Below are 17,741 nucleotides of genomic sequence, written 5' to 3'. Positions count from 1 at the left end.
TAAAGTAATGAATATTGCACCAGCAACTTTGATTTTTGAGGTTCTGTACATATTGGATCACATATTGAAAACAACACCCATTCTGCAAATAAGCAACATTTACCAAGATAGATAAATTAATCTAATGCTCAATCACAGTTCACCACTGTTAACAGCTATTAAAACTTTTACACTATTTTCTTGTGGGGAAAGATATTGCTGTTCTTCCTCATCCTAGATGTATCCTTCTCACCTTTTCTTGATTACATATATCAGAAAGAATAGAAAAGAGAATGATAAATGTTTTGTTCTCAACTACTTATCTACCCCTATCTCACTTTGGGGCTTTTAACTCTTTTCTTACTCACAGGCAATGCATCAATATATAATACTCCACATACATTAAGTGAAACATCTTCAAAGCAATAAGAGAACAATGTAGCTCTATGGTTATTTCCAAATACTGTTAAAGTATGCTACCACAAATTATCATACTGAATGTTACGTTGATTGATACAGCAATTGATGTGACTTTAAAGTAGATTGAGGAAAGGTTTTGGGATAAATATTGTTAACAACGCCTAATAAAAAATAATTATTCTGTTTCACTGCCATTCATAACTCTTACGAACACAGAATCATAGTGGATTATAATACACAAGTTAGCCTTGGCACCAATATGTACACTTTTATTTCTATATTTGTACAGAAGCCAGTAGATGCTTCACTATACACAATGCTCTACAGCAGAAATTGAATTACATTCTTCCTCAAGAATTCTCATTTAAGGAATTTAAATAACTGTTTGCCGACACAGACATCCACACAATGAAGGTAATCGAACAGTTCTTCTGTGCAAGTCTCCGTCGTTTTACTTCTTGAATTTACTCTATCATTGCAAGCTTGATATCTCTCATACAGTGCAGCACATTTCTTCTCTTCTCCACACTGTTCCTGTAACACAAATAATTAAAATACAGTGAGAACTGCTCCAACTGTGGTCACTATTCTTGCAGTAACGCCGATGGCGTGGCGAAGTCCTAACTTAAAAAACTTCTTTAACGCTATTATATGCAAAAATGTATGTTACTGCTCGGATGATATACATACCTTTAGTGACTGTTGAGGATCTACTAACTCCTGCTCTTCCTCCTCTTCGGCTTCTTCCTGGGCTTTAACGTTTGGTACAGCTACTTTCAGCGACATGGTGGTGGCTGGGACAAGTATGTGGATTTAATTGAACAGGAACACGAAATAATTTCTGAAACACTGAGTTAATATACAACAAAATTGCTTAAATATTACAAACAATTCACCTGATGACCGCAGAACCACCTCAACGATTCCACTCGAAGGCAAAGTGAGAATACTCTCGTTGCTTTGTACGTAAGTTGATGATTGGAGCGAATGCTTGTCTCGAATGTGTTTCGACCAATGGTCGACTGGTTTACTCAACAATAACAAATCTAGTCACGAAAACATTTAAAACCCTGACAGTGAAGCTGTAATATAATATAGTGATAAGTGTTTCATAAATGCTGTAAATTGCAAAAATCTAATATATTTATTTTCCGGAGGGGATTTTACACGAGTAATGTCGAAAGTATTTCGTATGAAATAATGCTGTAACCATGGAGTTGATGGAGGTTAGGAGTGAATGATGATGGAGAGACTGATGTCGTGCTCTTGTTAAAAAGCTAAATGAAACCTTAGAAGATATGTATAAACAGTCAGAAATAAGTTGTCACGTACAGGACACCTCCATTCTCATGCAGGTAAGTAAACTTCGCTGAAGATACAGATATTACCTACCAAATTGTCCTTAACAAATATCGCACCGCTTGATGTCTTAAAAAATGAACATCGTGACCAGTTTACGGTTGTTTACCAATATTTTTCTGCCGTGACAGGGTTTAAGGTGAAAGCCTAGGTTTCGAGTGTGTTAGTGGTGTGTATTGTCTGAGTAAATAGTTGTATGTCTCAAGTTTCTAGTGTCATTCGTACATTTCTGTAGTTATTGGAGGTTTATTTTTGTATTCATTGTGGTGCATGCTCTAGTTTGCCGTTTGAAGAGCCTGAGAAATTTGTTTATTACATTAAAGTTTTTCTATTACAGATATGAGTGTGATAATGGAGCAAACGCATTCGAATGCACGACCAAGTTCACATAACCCTAATAAACTAAGAAACTACAAGCTCGTTGTTGATCCCTGTCTTGTGAAAGGTGCGTCAAAGTTGTATAGGTACGATGGTACGGTGCTCAATGATCCTACGTACCCTCCTGTCCAGGTTCGAGATCCGAGATCGCAAATTACAAGAATATGGACAAGACTAGAGCCACTGGACATCCCAGTTCCCAGATTCAAGGTTCGTATTTGCACCTGTTATTTAGCAGTGCTTAAATATTGAGCTGTTCTGTGTTGAATTTGTAACTCTTATATTCTTTCCGTTGACAGTAGAAAGACTCTCTTTTGACACTCAATAGGTAAACCTTCTTAGCATTAGTGCATTCGAAATAGTAAACAGTTCTGTCATTATACTTCTGCAGTTGTTATGCGAAACACATGCTTTACATACGATTGCCGTAAAGGAACCTGACAGCTGTTTACAAGGAGCAAAACTGTTCTAACAACATAAACACCTTGTTGACAAATGAATCGTAGGAAACTCGCTCACTAACATCAGTGTCGGTGGTCTCTTGCTTGATGTTCATTCTGGCAGCGAAACTTTGGTGAATATGAAGTCGTAGACACTTCAGTATATACTTCTGTCAAATTTGATTATCTAATAGGCCTAAACAATGACTGAATGAAAAACGTTGTCAACTAACAGGACGAGATTGGCTCAATTTTCGACAGCAGTTGACTTTCTTCCTGAATTCTAAGTTAGAGTATGTTATCCTCTACAAAAAAAAAAACATCAATACAGTTATAAATTTTTGCACTGTGTTTGGGTTTATGCCAGTTGAAAAGCATTTTCGATGGTTTTTTTGTTTTCATTTCCGTTCTGCTTCCTAATATTAATTGGTGGCCCATATTATGACGCCAGACTCTTACATTAGTAGCATGTTGTTGCAAATTTTCAGTCCTTTGCTTTCCAATGTCAGTCACAGATTTAGATAAGGAAGTAATACACCATTAATGTGATTGTTATTGTTGTACTACTGAGAACTTTGAAATCATGGGAGCTTTTCAGAAAAATTTAATACCATATATTTGTAGGATATATGATTTAAATTTCTACTTTCTGTTAAGAGGATATAGTGTGTGTAACTTCATAGCTGACATTTTGAGGTTATGTTGCTGTTGTTTGCAACTCAAAATTTTGTGAAACATGGGTAGTAAGTTGTTCTTTTCCTTTTTAAATTGGAAGAAAATTGTGGAAGGATACAGGTTACTAATCTGATCATCACATATATAATAAAGTCACATATTATTAAAACTGTAAACTAGTAGCTGTAATTTATTTGTGATTATATTGGGGTACAGTGATATTGGATTGTGAGAATGCAGTAATTTTTTTTTAGATAATATCAGTTGAGTAACACACTAAAGCTGGCAATGGCATTAAAACTAATAAATAAGAAATGAAGTATTAAACTTGAATGTATTATATTCATACATGCAGTTTAAGTTCAGCTTACTCTGGGGAAAAAAGAAATGATCAACCAAAAAGACTATGTGTTACACGTAAAATTTAAATTAAATTAGGTAACGGTGGGAAGGAGGAGGGTGAAGCTCACAGTACACATAGTGCATCTGTTAAGTATATTCATGGTAGTAAGGCTCCAATATAAACAGAAAGTGATTTTGGTAATATCTGGGCACACACTATGTTTACAAATCTGTGGGTTTGCCATAAGGTCCTACTAATAAGTCTTACGACTAATATGTATGACTGTTACATTAATTGAAATAGTTGTGAAACAGAAGTGGAAGTAGAGTTGTAATAGTAGGCATATAATGGTGGACCTACAGATTTTGAAAGGCATTGATTGCATGACCACAAAATATGATTTGCTACCAGTATTTTTCCCTTCCACTTTGTATGTTTCAAAATTCATATTATGTTCTTCCATGTTATAGGAAAATGTTAAAAATATGATTTTTCTGACACCAATGAAATTAGGCCTCAACTAAAACGTGCAGAACTTGCTGTAAGTTTTGACTCGCATCATGAGTGCTGTGTTACATGGTGTCATGGTTGTTCAGTGCATTTGAAATTGATCATGTTTATAAAGGATATTTTGTTGTGTGTGTTGGCACCCTCTAGAGTTGCATGTCAATATTTTGGAGGTGGTTTTGTTTGAAGAGGGCATTTTGTACCAAGTGGTGGCTCTCTCCCTAGTGTTGAATGTCGATGGTACATAATTGAATATTGTTAGTGACTGGACAGGTGCAGTGTTATCTTTTAGGTGTTATATATTACTTGTCTGCTTCATATTACTTTTGTGTTTGTTAGTAGTTATTGGCATCAAATTTGTGGCAAGGTAATTGGAATTGGTAGTTTAGTGTATTACTAATATTTGGATTTTTAATTTTTGCTTTGCATTTGTTATTAGTTACAAATTTGAAGAGATAATTCCATATTAGATTGTCACATGATGAAATGAGTGGTGGTATGGTGACAGTGATAAACTTCTTAAAGTTGTATGGTTTGCGTGCCAAGTATGTGTGGTGGCAGGGAAAAGGGGGGAAAGAGAGAGAGAGAGAGAGATTGATTTATGCTTTGTTGTCTTCATTGTATACTGAATTTCATGTTAAAGGAATTTTTTAATGATTTTGCGGGTTTGATTATTAGTTGCAGTTAATAATGGTAAAGACTAATGAATCCTCTAGAGTTTGTTCTAGGTATTTAGGTCTGGTGTGGTTTTCAGTAACAGTTAGATCAAAGAGTTTTGATTTTTTGGTATCACTGCTTTTGCTCTAGTAGCCATTTTGGTTAAACAAGGTTTTCAATGACAGAGCAATATGTTTTGGTTCTTCAAACAATGAATGGAAAATCCAGGCTGGAATGTAACAATATTAAAAACAGGAAAGTTGCCACTCACTATTTAGTGGAGATGCTGAATCGCAGATAGGCACAACAAGAAGACTGTCACAAATAATCTTTCAGACAACAAGGCCTTTGTCAAAAATACACACACACACACAAACGCTGATGCTAACACTACTCGCACACACATGAATGCAGTTTCTGGCACTTGAAGCTACACTGCGAGCACCAGGAGCAGTGCATGATGGGAGTGGCAACTGGGTGAGGGTAAGGAGGCTGAGATGGGGAGGGGCAGGGATATTAGGTTAGGGGTAGTGGTCTGCTTGGCAGGGGAAAGGTGGGTGGGGTAAGTGGAAAGGTGGGGTGGGGATAGTGGAAAAGGAGAGAATCAAAAAGACTGTATGTGTTGGTGGAATGAGGACTGTGTCGTGCAGAATGGGAACAGGGAAGGGGCTGGGTGGGTACATCTACATTTAGACTCTCCAAGCCACCAAATGATGGGTGGCAGAGGGCACTTTACATGTCACTGTCATTACCTCCCTTTCCTGTTCCAGTCGCATATGGTTCGCGGGAAGAACGACTGCCGGAAAGCCTCCGTACGCACTCGAATCTCTCTAATTTTACATTCGTGATCTTCTCGGGAGGTATAAGTAGGGGGAAGCAATATATTGGATACCTCATCCAGAAACGCACACTCTCGAAACCTGGACAGCAAGCTACGCTGCGATGCAGAGCGCCTCTCTTGCAGAGTCTGACACTTGAGTTTGCTAAACATCTCCGTAATGCTATCACGCTTACCAAATAGCCCTGTGACGAAATGCGCCGCTCTTCTTTGGATATTCTCTATCTCTTCTGTCAACCCGACCTGGTACGGATCCCACACTGATGAGCAATACTCAAGTATAGGTCGAACAAGTGTTTTGTAAGCCACCTCCTTTGTTGATGCACTACATTTTCTAAGGACTCTCCCAATGAATCTCAACCTGGCACCAGCCTTACTGACAATTAATTTTATATGATCATTCCACTTCAAATCGTTCCGTACGCATACTCCCAGATATTTTACAAAAGTAACTGCTACCATTGTTTGTTCCGCTATCATATAATCATACAATAAAGGATCCTTCTTTCTATGTATTCGCAATACATTACGACAATGGCTAACGTAGGTTGAGGCCAGGAAGGTTACAAGAATGTAGGATATATTGCAGAGAGAGTTCCCAACTGTGCAATTCAGAAAAGCGGGTGTTAGTGGGAAGAATCCATATGGAACAGGCTATGAAGCTGTTATTGAAATAAAGGATGTTGTGTTGGGCAGCGTGCTCAGCAACATGGTGGTCCACTTGTTTCTTTCTTGGCTGCAGTTTGTCAGTGGCCATTCATGACGACAGACAGCTTGTTGGTTGTCGTGCCCACATAGAATGCAGTGCAGTGGTTGCAGCTTAGCTCATAGATTACATGACTGGTTTCATAGGTAGCCCTAGCTTTGGTGGGATAGGTGATGTTTGTGACCGGACTGGGGTTGGTGGCAGTGGGATGATGTATGGGTCAGGTCTTGCATTTAGGTATATTACATGGATATGAGCCATGAGGTAAGAGGTTGGTTGCAGGGGTTGTGTAAGGATGGACGAGTATATTGTGTTCGATGGACAGTGGAATACCAGTGTAGGACTCGTGGCAAGGATAGTGGGCAGGACATTTCTCATATCAGGCACGACGAGAGGTAGTCGATCCCTGGCGGAGGATGTAATTCAGTTGCTCCAGTCCTGGGTGGTACTGCGTTATGATTATGAGGGGAATGCTCCTCTGTGGCCGGACAGTGAGACTTTGGGAGGTTTTGGGAGACTGGAAAGATAAGGCACAGGAGATCTGTTTTTGTACAAGGTTGAGAGGATAATTACGGTGTGTGAAGGCTTCAGTGCAACCACATCAGTGTATTTCGAGAGGGACCGCTTGTTACTGCAGATGCGACAACCACAGGTTGCTAGGCTGTGTGGAAGGGACTTCTTGGTATGGAGCGGGTGTCAGCTGTCGAAGTGTAGGTATTGCTGATGGTTAGTAGGTTTGATATGGAGTAGACTTGGCCACTGTTTCTATGTTTCAATACAGTGTATCGATACGTGGAACTGTTTCAGTGTTTCGGAATGGCTGTGGTTCACTGTTTCGAAACAGTGGTGTCTAATTCTGCCCCTGTCTCGGATAGCCAGACCAGATTCGATCTCGAGCCAGACACAGAAACAGTATCATTGTCTCAAAATAAGGCTGTTTCAGTCCACCTGTGCTTGGAATGGACTAATTGTATTGAAACAGTGATGTTTCATTCCACTCTGTGTCGGACGAGATTCGGGCTCGGCGCAGGTACTGAAACACAACATACCACTTCATGAAACACTTTCAAGAGTGTCGAAATCTTTTTGACAAGCAATAGCGTGAAGCTTACGATATCTGAAAATAAAGCTTCGTTTCTAGCTGACTGTCCTATTCCGAAATGGCGTAACATCTGCTTTATAAACACTAACCAAACAATAAAACAACGCATACTATTCACATTCAAAATAATAAATATGTGAAAATCATTCAGTTAAATTACACTTTTTTTTATAACATACGCCTCTCTGTTCATGTGCAGTAATCATATTAAGAAACGCATATTTTGAATAAATGATGTAGGTATAATTGCAAGCAATCTGTTTGACATATCACTGATAGTGTAATGGTGAACAGGAAGGGCTGGGAAGCATGGTGAATTTATAGTAACGGTTCGAAACACGTTGAAAGACAAAATTTTTTTTCTGTTATATTTTGTTATTTATTCGAATTATTTGGCGTTATTTGTGAGTCTATAGTCACTGTGCCTATTATCCACAATGATTCCCTTTGTGTTCAGGGAAATTAGCATACTAGCGGAATATAGGAATCCCAGTAGCAAATCCGTTGTTTTTGCAGTTTGCTCCCACCTCCAGTTCCGTTCGTGGTGGTTCTTCTGTCTTTAGCTATGGCTGTCCTCAGCCAATTGAAAAGTATGAAAGTCACACGACACGAAAGCAGCGCATTTGCTGCAGGAAATATGAAACTGCCAAGACACCTAAGTGATAGTTCCATACTTTCTGCAATATGATTAGCGCTCTCGCACCTCATTTGTGTTTATATGGACATATGTATACAGTAGATATTCAAAATGATAAAATGTGTAGGTTTATTAGATTACAAAACACACACTGTTTCACTGTTTCGAAACAGCGTATCGAAACATTACATTGTACTGTGTCATTTGTTTCGAAACAGTTAATTGTTTCAGTTTGTCCATCTCTAATATGGAGAGAGGTACTGATGTAGCCATCTTAGAGGTGGAGGTCAGTGTCTAGGAAGGTGACTTTTTGGGTTGAGTAGAAACAGGTGAAGCAAATGGAGAAGAAGCTATTGAGTCCTGGAGGAATGTGGATAGGGTATCCTCACCATCGACAGAGTTTGCAGAGATGCCATCAGTTAATCTGAACTTGGTGAGGGGTTTAGAATTCTGGGTGATTGGGAAGGATTCCTCTAATTGGCCCACGAATAAGTTGGCATAAATGGTGCCCTGCAGGTCCCGTAGCTGTACTCCGGATTTGTTTTTAGGTAATGCCTTCAAAGGAGAAGTAATTGTGGTTGAGCATGTAGTTGGTCATGGCAACAAGAAAGGAGGTTGTTGGTTTGGAATTCATCAGGTATTTGGAAAGGTAGTGTTCGATAGTGGTAAGGCCATGGGCTTTAGAGATATTAGTGTTAAGAGAGATGGCATCAGTAGTGATGAGCAGGGTACCATGTGGTAAAGGGATACGGTCTGTGGAGAGTTGTTGGACGAAATGGTTGGTATCTTTTATATAGGAGGGTAGGTTCCGGGTAATAGGTTGAAGATGTTGGTCTATGAGGGCAGAGATTCTCTCAGTGGGGGCACAGTAACCGGCCACAATGGACCATTCTGAGTGGTTCGTTTTATGGACTTTAGGAAGCATATAGAAGATAGGAGTGTGGGGAGTGGTAGGGGTGAGCAGAAAGATGGATTCCAGGAAGAGTTTCTGGGATGAGCCTAAGGATTTGAGGAGTGACTGGAGATCATACTGGATTTCTGGGATGGGATTACTGTGGAAGGTTTGTAGGTGGATGTATGTGGCGGAGTCCTTGTGCCATGTAATCCTTGCAGTTCAAAACAACAGTGTTGGAGCCTTTGTCCGCAGGTAGGATTATAAGGTCGGCATCAGGTTTTAGATGGTGGACTGCAGTTCTTTCTGCAAATGTAAAGTTAGTTTGCATGTTGAGGGATTTGGGGAATGATGGTGAGGCAAGGTTGGAGGTAAAGAAATTCTAGAAAGTTAACAGTGGGAGTGGATCACTGTTGGATGGAGGAGTGAATTGAGTCAGGCAGGGTTCTTTGGTTGAGTCTGATTGATAAGGTTGGTGGCAGTAAGGTTTTTCCACTGTAGGGACTGGGAGAAGGAGAGAAGGTCTTTAACAAGGCCTGCATGGCTGAATGAGGGAGTGGGGCAAAATGTGAGGCCTTTTTGAAAAGAGCTATATTTCTGTGGGGCTAAGACTCCTGAAGGTTCTTGACTACGTTTCTGATGTGTTTAGGTTCTGGATTCTGTGTGGTGGTGGGAGGGAGTTTTGGAGGGGTGGGGTAAATGTAGTAGGTCTGCAACACAGGCTCTGTCAGCTATGAGGGAACATGAGGAAGGTTTGTTTGTTGTTGTGATGATGGTGGACTGTGGTAATCCAAAGCGGGAGTAAGAAGTAAGCAGGGTGAAGAGTTTTCTGAGGTGGCATTGTGCATGTTGCTCTGGTTCCTGGAGGGGAACAGTTTCAATGTGTGTTATAAGGTTCCAGGAATTCGGGATTGCATAGCAGGTGAATTTTGCAGATGGAGAGAAAGTACTGCAATGAGGTTGGGGCTTGGTTGATATGGTTTTGCAGGGCTATGTTGGTGAGGGCTAAGGATTGGTAGAATCTGAGCAGATGGGGGTCATTGTGGAAGTAGAATTGGCAGCCAGAGATGGTTAATTTAATGGTAAGGCCATTTGGAGGGATTCCATGAGCCAAGCAGCAATGCAGGACCAGTATGTGGGACTGGGTTCTGGGTAGGGATAAGGAATCTCTTCTGTATTGATGCAGCTGGAAGGAGGAAGGATCCATGGTGGTGGAAAAAACGCGAAAAATTGTGTAAATAATCTAGAATTCTGTCCAAAAAATTCACAAAAATACATCCAAATACGTGGGGAAAATCACAAGAAGGGTGAGAAAGCGGGAAAAAAGATGAAATCTGAGGGAGTTGGTGATAGTGAAAGGCAAAAACTCACTAAAATTGGCGTGAAGTCATTATGAGATCAAAGCAAAGATATAAATAATAAAAAAATATGTTACTGTGGGTGGCAGGTCTGAGAGTGGATAAGTGTGAAGGAAGGGGGCAGCAGATGTACCTGGATGAGGTGTAATTAGTGGGTGCAACAGCTGCACCAGTTCCATATCAAGAAGTCCCTTCCATACAGCGTAGCCATCGGTGGTCACTGTATCTGCAGTGACAAGAGGTCCCTCTCGAAATATACCGAGGGTCTCACTGAAGCCTTCACTGACCATATTTATCCTTCCAAACAGATCTCCCATGCTTTATCTTTCCAGTGTCCCACCATCTCCCAAAGTCTCACCATCTGGCCACAGAGAAGCATTCCTCTCATTACTCAGTACCACGCAGGACTGGAGCAACTGAATCACCTTCTCCGCCAGGGTCCGACTACCTCTCGTTGTGTCCTGATATGAGAAATGTCCTGCCTACTGTCGTTTCCACCATTCCCACAATGGTATTCCGCAGTCCACTGAACCTACACAATAGTCTCATTCATCCTTACACAACCCCTGCTCCCAACCCCTTACCTCATGGCTCATATCCTTGTAATAGACCTAAATGCAAGACCTGTCCCATACATCCTCCCACCACCACATACTCCAGTTCGGTCACAAGCATCACCTATTCCATCAAAGGCAGAGCTTCCTGTGAAACCAGTCACGTGATCTACAAGCTAAGCTGCAACCACTGTGCTGCATTCTATGTGTGGATGCTAAGCAACGAGCTGTCTGTCCGCATGAATGGCTACTGACAAACTGTGGCCAAGAAAGAAGTGGACAACCCTGTTACTGAGCACACTGCCCAAAACATCATCCTTCATTTCAGTGACAGTTTCAGAGCCTGTGCCATATGGATCCTTCTCTCCAACACCAGATTTTCTGAATAGCGCAGGTGGCAACTCTCCCTCCAGTATATCCTACATTCCCGTAACCCTCCTGATCTCAACTGTCATTAGTCATTGTCTTTAACCATCCAGCCCCTTCCCTGTTCCCATTCCAGCACTACACAGCCATCATTCCACCACCACACACAGTCTTTTTACATCTCTCCTGTACTGAAACCCCTGCCACCTCTCCCCTGCCCTCCATCTAACCTCTCGATTGCAGCTAGCTGCCCTACCCACTCTCCACATTGTCTCTGTGTGCTCCCAAGCAGCACACCACTGCCCCCCACACCTACCCTAGTATCCCTCCCCGCCCCAGCCTCCTCCTTACCCTCACCCAGTTGCCACTCCCATCATGCACTGCTGCTGGTGCTGCTGCTTGCAGTGTAGCTTCAGCTGCCAGAGACTGCACTCGTGTGTGTGTGTGTGTGTGTGTGTGTGTGTGTTTTTTTTTTTTCTATTTTTCGCAAAGGCGTTGTTGGCCAAAAGCTTATTCGTGACAGTCTTTTTGTTGTGCCTGTCTGGGACTTAGCATCTCCACCGTATAATGAATGGCAACTTTCCCTTTCATAATATTGTTATGGTTTTTTGGTATTGTAGCATTTGTTCTAGATACATGGGTGAAGTTTTCAGTACCAGATTTTGGAATAATTTGTGCTTTCGCAGATTTATTTGTGTGTTCGTATCATATAGTTCAGTTTATTTATCTAGATTTACTGAAGTGGTTTGGTAATATAATGTCACACTACAAATCCAAAGGTCTTGGGTTCGATCCCCCATTAGTCCTAAGATTTATATTTGGCTTTTGCCCTTTCTTTTACTCTGGCAGTATTTGTTGATGTGAAAAATGGTGAGTTGCACCAGGGTTCAGATTCCATGTTAAACTGTAGGCCTTCCTATAACTGGCTGGTTAAGTCATTTTGAAGGTTGGAGGAAGGCAACAGCATATCACCTCCAACAGGGCCATGCCTAGTAAAGTACTGTGGTGTTAGGATTATTGACCTTTTTTTTTTTTACTTAGAACATCATATGTTTTTTTGTCCTCGCACAATACCCCCTAATTTCCATGGTTGTCTCAATAGCTTCATGTTGCTCTTCAAATTACTTGGTTCAATTTTGTATAATGAAATTGTTTTTGTCTTTCCACATCTAGAATGTTTTACAGCATGGTCCATTATGTTTGATGGTGTCACAAGTCAGAGCTAATGGCTTGTATTTAATGTTTTGGTATTTCTGAAATTAAGGGTTTGTTATTGGGATAAGCCTTAAAGAGATTAATTCACCCCATCTTTGGTATATGTGACAAGAAAGCTGTTGATCTAAACCTTTCTACAGCTTCTATGTCCACCATAGGTGTTCCTTATATCCACCATACATGTTCCTGGTGTTTATTGTGAATATGTTGTTGATAGTATCAGTTTGCTTTAAAAGATCATTTCAAATAGAAGTGTTCAGTCTGTAGGCTATGCTTATTATCAGCAGTATTAAATGCCCTGTGCACCAGAGTTTTGAGGTTGCCCGTGGTGTAGAAAGTGGTGAAATATATTTACTTTGAAATTTGGGTATGTGCACATCATTTTACTGCATACTGACTGCTAAAAGGTGCCATCATTTCAATTATAAACAATCAAGGCTGAGTGATCTGTTGCCCTTCACTTCATATGTCAGTTCTAGTGTTTCTGCCAACTATAAAATGATTTTCTGTTAAAAGGAAACTTATGAGTCACAGCTGCCCCTTCCCCACACCCCCACCCTTTCTCTCAAATATTCCTTGTCAGAAGTTAAGTACAGGACATGAATCACTTGTCAAGAGTGTGCTGGTCATCAGTGGTAAACTTACCCCATACAGTCTGATAAATTCTCTGTGGTTGAGTGTTGCTTCAGTACTAGCTCTTATGTAATCTATAGCATCAAGATCCTGTCTTCATTTCAACTTAGTTTTGTGAGTGGTCAGCATGGCTGACTGCAATCTCTTTGATTCTCAGTACTGCCTGGGATTTTTCCTTGGCAGAAGAACTGGTACAGATGCAGTCAGCTTTGTGAGGCCAACTGAGGAGCTACCTCACCGATTAGTAGCGGTTGAAGGATTAAGAGGTTAAGAAATTCAACAACAACCAGGAGAGCAGTGTGTTGACTGCATGCTCCTCCGCTCTGCGTCTGATGACACTATTGGCAGAGGATGACATAAATGTTGGTCCACCAGGCCAGGCCTCATTGGCTCATCAGGTTCAAATGGGGAACTTTACCTTCTACCTTTGTAATGGTGGAAAATTTGTCTTGTTAATTGCCTTGTGAATTGAGATAATGGTTTCAGTATTGATAAATGTTGGAATTAGGCCCTTGCTCTGATTAGCTCACAAAGATATCACTGCAGTGCCATTTCCAGCAGTATTGCTATATAACAGCACAACTCATGTTCTGAATGTGAACTCCGTTGTTTATCCTGTTAGAAGAGAGAGGTAATGAATGGTCGTGGTTGTAGTTAAGCAGTGCTTCGGGCAGTGTGTGTTGAGTTTGGTAACTATTTTATATAGTTGTGAGTTCACTAGTTTTTGTCAGTTGGCTCACTCAGAAGACGACTGGAATATCATTGGATGAATTAGAGACAGAATGGAAATTCGTGTTATGAAGGCCTACTTGCGAGAGTACTGAAATGAGCCGTTACCAAGTATTGGTCCAAAATCTCTCGTTTATGTATCTTTCCAGAAGAGCCCAGCTTCCTTCCAAGGGTAGCCATCCATGTACGCAAGGCATTATGTGCTGGACATCCATCGTGTTGATACCACATAAGCATCCTGGTTCTTAGCGGCACTTCATCCAGTAGAGGGGGAAGAATTTATCTGAGGAAGTTGGTATATGCTGTGCTGTTTAGATTACCATTGATGAAATAAGGGACAATTGTAGTACCAAGCATTCCACACCAGCTATTAACTCTCCATTGACACTGAAGTTCCACCTGTGTAAGCCATCGTGGGTTGTCGTTGGACCAATAATGCATGTTCCTTGTATTTACCTGTCCTTTGTTAGAGAAGGAACATTCATCGGTAAATAGAACATTGGAGAAGAATTTCGGGTTGGTGAGGATTTGCTGCTGTGCCCACTGACAGAACTGTACATGATTCTGGAAATCATTCCCATGCAGTTCTTGATGTAGATGTACATGGTAAGGATGGAACTGGTAACTTGTAAGAATAGGATGTACACTGGTTTTAGCAATGCCAATCTCGTGTTCAAGCTGTTGTGTGCTCACTTGTGAATTCATAGCAATGGAAGCGAGAACAGTAACTTTGGCAGCTCCATCTGTGCGAGTGCTACGACGATTGCGTTGTCATGGGTTGAAACTTCCCGTTTCCTGAAGCATCGCAACAAGAAGAGAAAACATCCGTCAGGAAGGTGGGTTCTTGTCAGGATATCGCTCTCTGTACAGTTCCGATGCCTGCATAGCATTTGGCCTACCTTCAGCAACAACAATAAAAGAAATGTTATGTCGATGCAGTTTGTAGGAAGGACAGCCTTTTCTGTATGCCTACTCTACACAACAGTATTTAAAATGACTAAACTACTGTGTTAAATGTACCCGTACATAAGAAAACAGTATTGCAATTACTGTTCTGCTAACTTACATTCCCCATAGATGAGTAGCATTTCTACCTTCTCTTCATTGGTGTTCATCCTACTCGCAGAACTCTTCAACTGATGGTGGTTGACGGAATGACCGTTGTGCATTCTACTTACATTTAAATTTGCCCGCTGTCAACGTCAGCACGTGAATATGTTCCATTACCCCGAGTACTTGCATTAAGTGCTGGGTGCGTCAACGTCAATGGTGTGTTTTGTAATTAATAACATTGTGTTTCAGTGAATGTTTCACTGTGATACATTTTTGAATAGGTCTTTAGGAGAGGAGATCAATTACCAAATAAAATATACAGGGTGCCATTTAAAAAAGTCATACCGCTGTTCATATCTTTGTACAGAACAAAGCCACAACGAAGGCAATCATGCTGATTGATTTCCCCCTGATGGCTAAAGAACATTTGCTTGAAACATTTTGTAATTTGCGTCTGAACAAACAGCAAGATAAATGGAGCACCCTGTATATGCTGATGTTGGTCTTTTGCAGAAATTTGGACTGTGTGTTATACCTGCCTATTATGAACTTTCCGAAGGCCAAAAATCTCCTTTGCAGGAATCCACACATAATTGTGTGAAACTCGGATTCCTCTATTCATCCATGAGTATTAGAAGGCAGTAGATACCAGTACCCATTTTGATACCGTGCTCTTCGAAGTACGGATGGCATTCAGTAAAGTTCTACATTTCTGCATAATGAGCAACATATAAGCGTGCTTGATATGGAACCAGCGTTATTGGATTAAAGAGTTTATTACAAATACACACATCAAAAAAAGTTTTGCATCATATCGGTTCCGAGAGATCCGGAACCTGTGCAGAAAATTGGAATAGAGATGAACATAAACATCATTTCCACCCTCTTTATTGCTCATGAAAACCACACATTGCATGTTGTACCACCATACAGTGAGACCATCAGAGGTGGTGGTCCCAGATTGCTGAACGCACTGGTACTTCTAATTTCTAGTAGCACGTCCTCTTGCATTGATGCATGCCTGTATTCATCGTGGCATACTATACAAGTTCATCAAGGCACTGTTGGTCCAGATTGTCCCACTCCTCAACAGCGATTCGGTGTACATCTCTTGAAGTGGTTGGTGGGTCAAGTCGTCCATAACTAGCCCTTTTCAATCTATCCAAGGCACGATCAATAGGGTTCAAGTCTGGAGAACATGTTGGCCACTCTAGTGAAGCGATGTCGTTATCCTGAAGGAAGTCATTCACAAGATGTGCGTGATGGGGGCACGAATTGTTGTCCATGAAGATGAATGCCTCGCCTATATGTTGCCGATAGGGTTGGACTATCAGTTGGGGGATGACATTCATGTATCGTACAGCCGTTACGGTGCCTTCCATGACCATCAGCGACATACGTCAGCTCCACGTAATGCCACCCCAAAACGCCAGGGAAGCTCCACCTTGCCACCCTCACTGGACAGTTTGTCTGAGATGTTCAGCCTGATCGGGTTGCCTCCAAACACGTCTCCGACGATTGTCTAGTTGAAGGCATATGTGACACCCATTGGTGAAGAGAACTTAATGTCAATCCTGAGTGGTCAATTTGGCATTTTTTTGGGCCCATCTGTACCACGCTACATGGTGTCGTGGTTACAAAGATGGACCTCGCCATTTCTACATCTACATTTACATCCATACTCCGCAAGCCACCTGACGGTGTGTGGCGGAGTGTACCTTGAGTACCTCTATCGGTTCTCCCTTCTATTCCAGTCTCATATTGTTCGTGGAAAGAAGGATTGTCGGTATGCTTCTGTGTGGGCTCTAATCTCTCTGATTTTATCCTCATGGTTTCTTCGCGAGATATATGTAGGAGGGAGCAATATACTGCTTGACTCTTCGGTGAAGGTATGTTCCCGAAACTTTAACAAAAGCCCGTACCGAGCTACTGAGCGCCTCTCCTGCAGAGACTTCCACTGGAGTTTATCTATCATCTCCGTAACGCTTTTCGCGATTACTAAATGATCCTGTAACAAAGTGCGCTGCTCTCCGTTGGATCTTCTCTATCTCTTCTATCAACCCTATCTGGTACGGATCCCACACTGCTGAGCAGTATTCAACCAGTGGGCGAACAAGCGTACTGTAACCTACTTCCTTTGTTTTCGGATTGCATTTCCTTAGGATTCTTCCAATGAATCTCAGTCTGGCATCTGCTTTACCAATGATCAACTTTATATCCTCCTGCATTTCAGTACAATTTTCCATTGTTACAACCTCTCGATACACCACAGCATCATCTGCAAAAAGCCTCAGTGAACTTCCGATGTCATCCACAATGTCATTTATGTGTATTGTTAATAGCAACGGTCCTATGACACTGCCCTGCGGCACGCCTGAAATCACTCTTACTTCGGAAGACTTCTCTCCATTGAGAATGACATGCTGCGTTCTGTTATCTAGGAACTCTTCAATCCAATCACACAATTGGTCCGATAGTCCATATGCTCTTACTTTGTTCATTAAACGACTGTGGGGAACTGTATCGAACACCTTGCGGAACTCAAGAAACACGGCATCTACCTGTGAACCCGCGTCTACGGCCCTCTGAGTCGCGTGGACGAATAGCGCGAGCTGGGTTTCACACGACCGTCTTTTTCGAAACCCATGCTGATTCCTACATAGTAGATTTCTAGTCTCCAGAAAAGTCATTATACTCGAACATAATACGTGTTCCAAAATTCTACAACTGATCGACGTTAGAGATATAGGTCTTTACTTCTGCACATCTGTTCGACGTCCCTTCTTGATGACCTGTGCCCTTTTCCAATCCTTTGGAACGCTACGCTCTTCTAGAGACCTACGGTACACCGCTGTAAGAAGGGGGGCAAGTTCCTTCACATACTCTGTGTAAAATCGAAC

At 41.4% G+C, this 17,741-nt stretch overlaps 2 protein-coding genes across 2 annotated transcripts in view; one reads left to right on the top strand and one right to left on the bottom strand.

Annotated features, from left to right (window-relative positions):
• Positions 1–641: 641 nt before the first annotated feature.
• Positions 642–1,449, bottom strand: LOC126203087 (cytochrome b-c1 complex subunit 6, mitochondrial). Its single transcript, XM_049937328.1, has 3 exons — positions 1,296–1,449; positions 1,090–1,193; positions 642–933 (listed from the first exon to the last, which is right to left on the bottom strand). Exons 2-3 carry the CDS (start codon positions 1,183–1,185, stop codon positions 760–762), a joined length of 270 nt encoding a protein of 89 aa, XP_049793285.1. The 5' UTR covers positions 1,186–1,193; positions 1,296–1,449; the 3' UTR covers positions 642–759.
• A 158-nt stretch (positions 1,450–1,607) lies between these two features.
• The window catches only part of LOC126203085 (histone-lysine N-methyltransferase SETD1B), a 188,592-nt gene continuing 172,458 nt past the window's right edge, over positions 1,608–17,741 (top strand). Inside the window, exons 1-2 of the mRNA XM_049937327.1 lie at positions 1,608–1,754; positions 2,096–2,346. Of these exons, the coding sequence (XP_049793284.1) occupies positions 2,098–2,346 (249 nt within the window). The 5' untranslated portion in view covers positions 1,608–1,754; positions 2,096–2,097. The remainder of the gene's footprint in view (positions 1,755–2,095; positions 2,347–17,741) is intronic.

This window comes from Schistocerca nitens, chromosome 9, assembly GCF_023898315.1.
Source record: "Schistocerca nitens isolate TAMUIC-IGC-003100 chromosome 9, iqSchNite1.1, whole genome shotgun sequence".
In the NCBI taxonomy this organism is placed as follows: Eukaryota; Metazoa; Arthropoda; class Insecta; order Orthoptera; family Acrididae; genus Schistocerca; species Schistocerca nitens.
The sequence above is the reverse complement of the archived record's forward strand: the minus strand, read 5'-3'. Positions and strand labels throughout refer to the sequence as shown.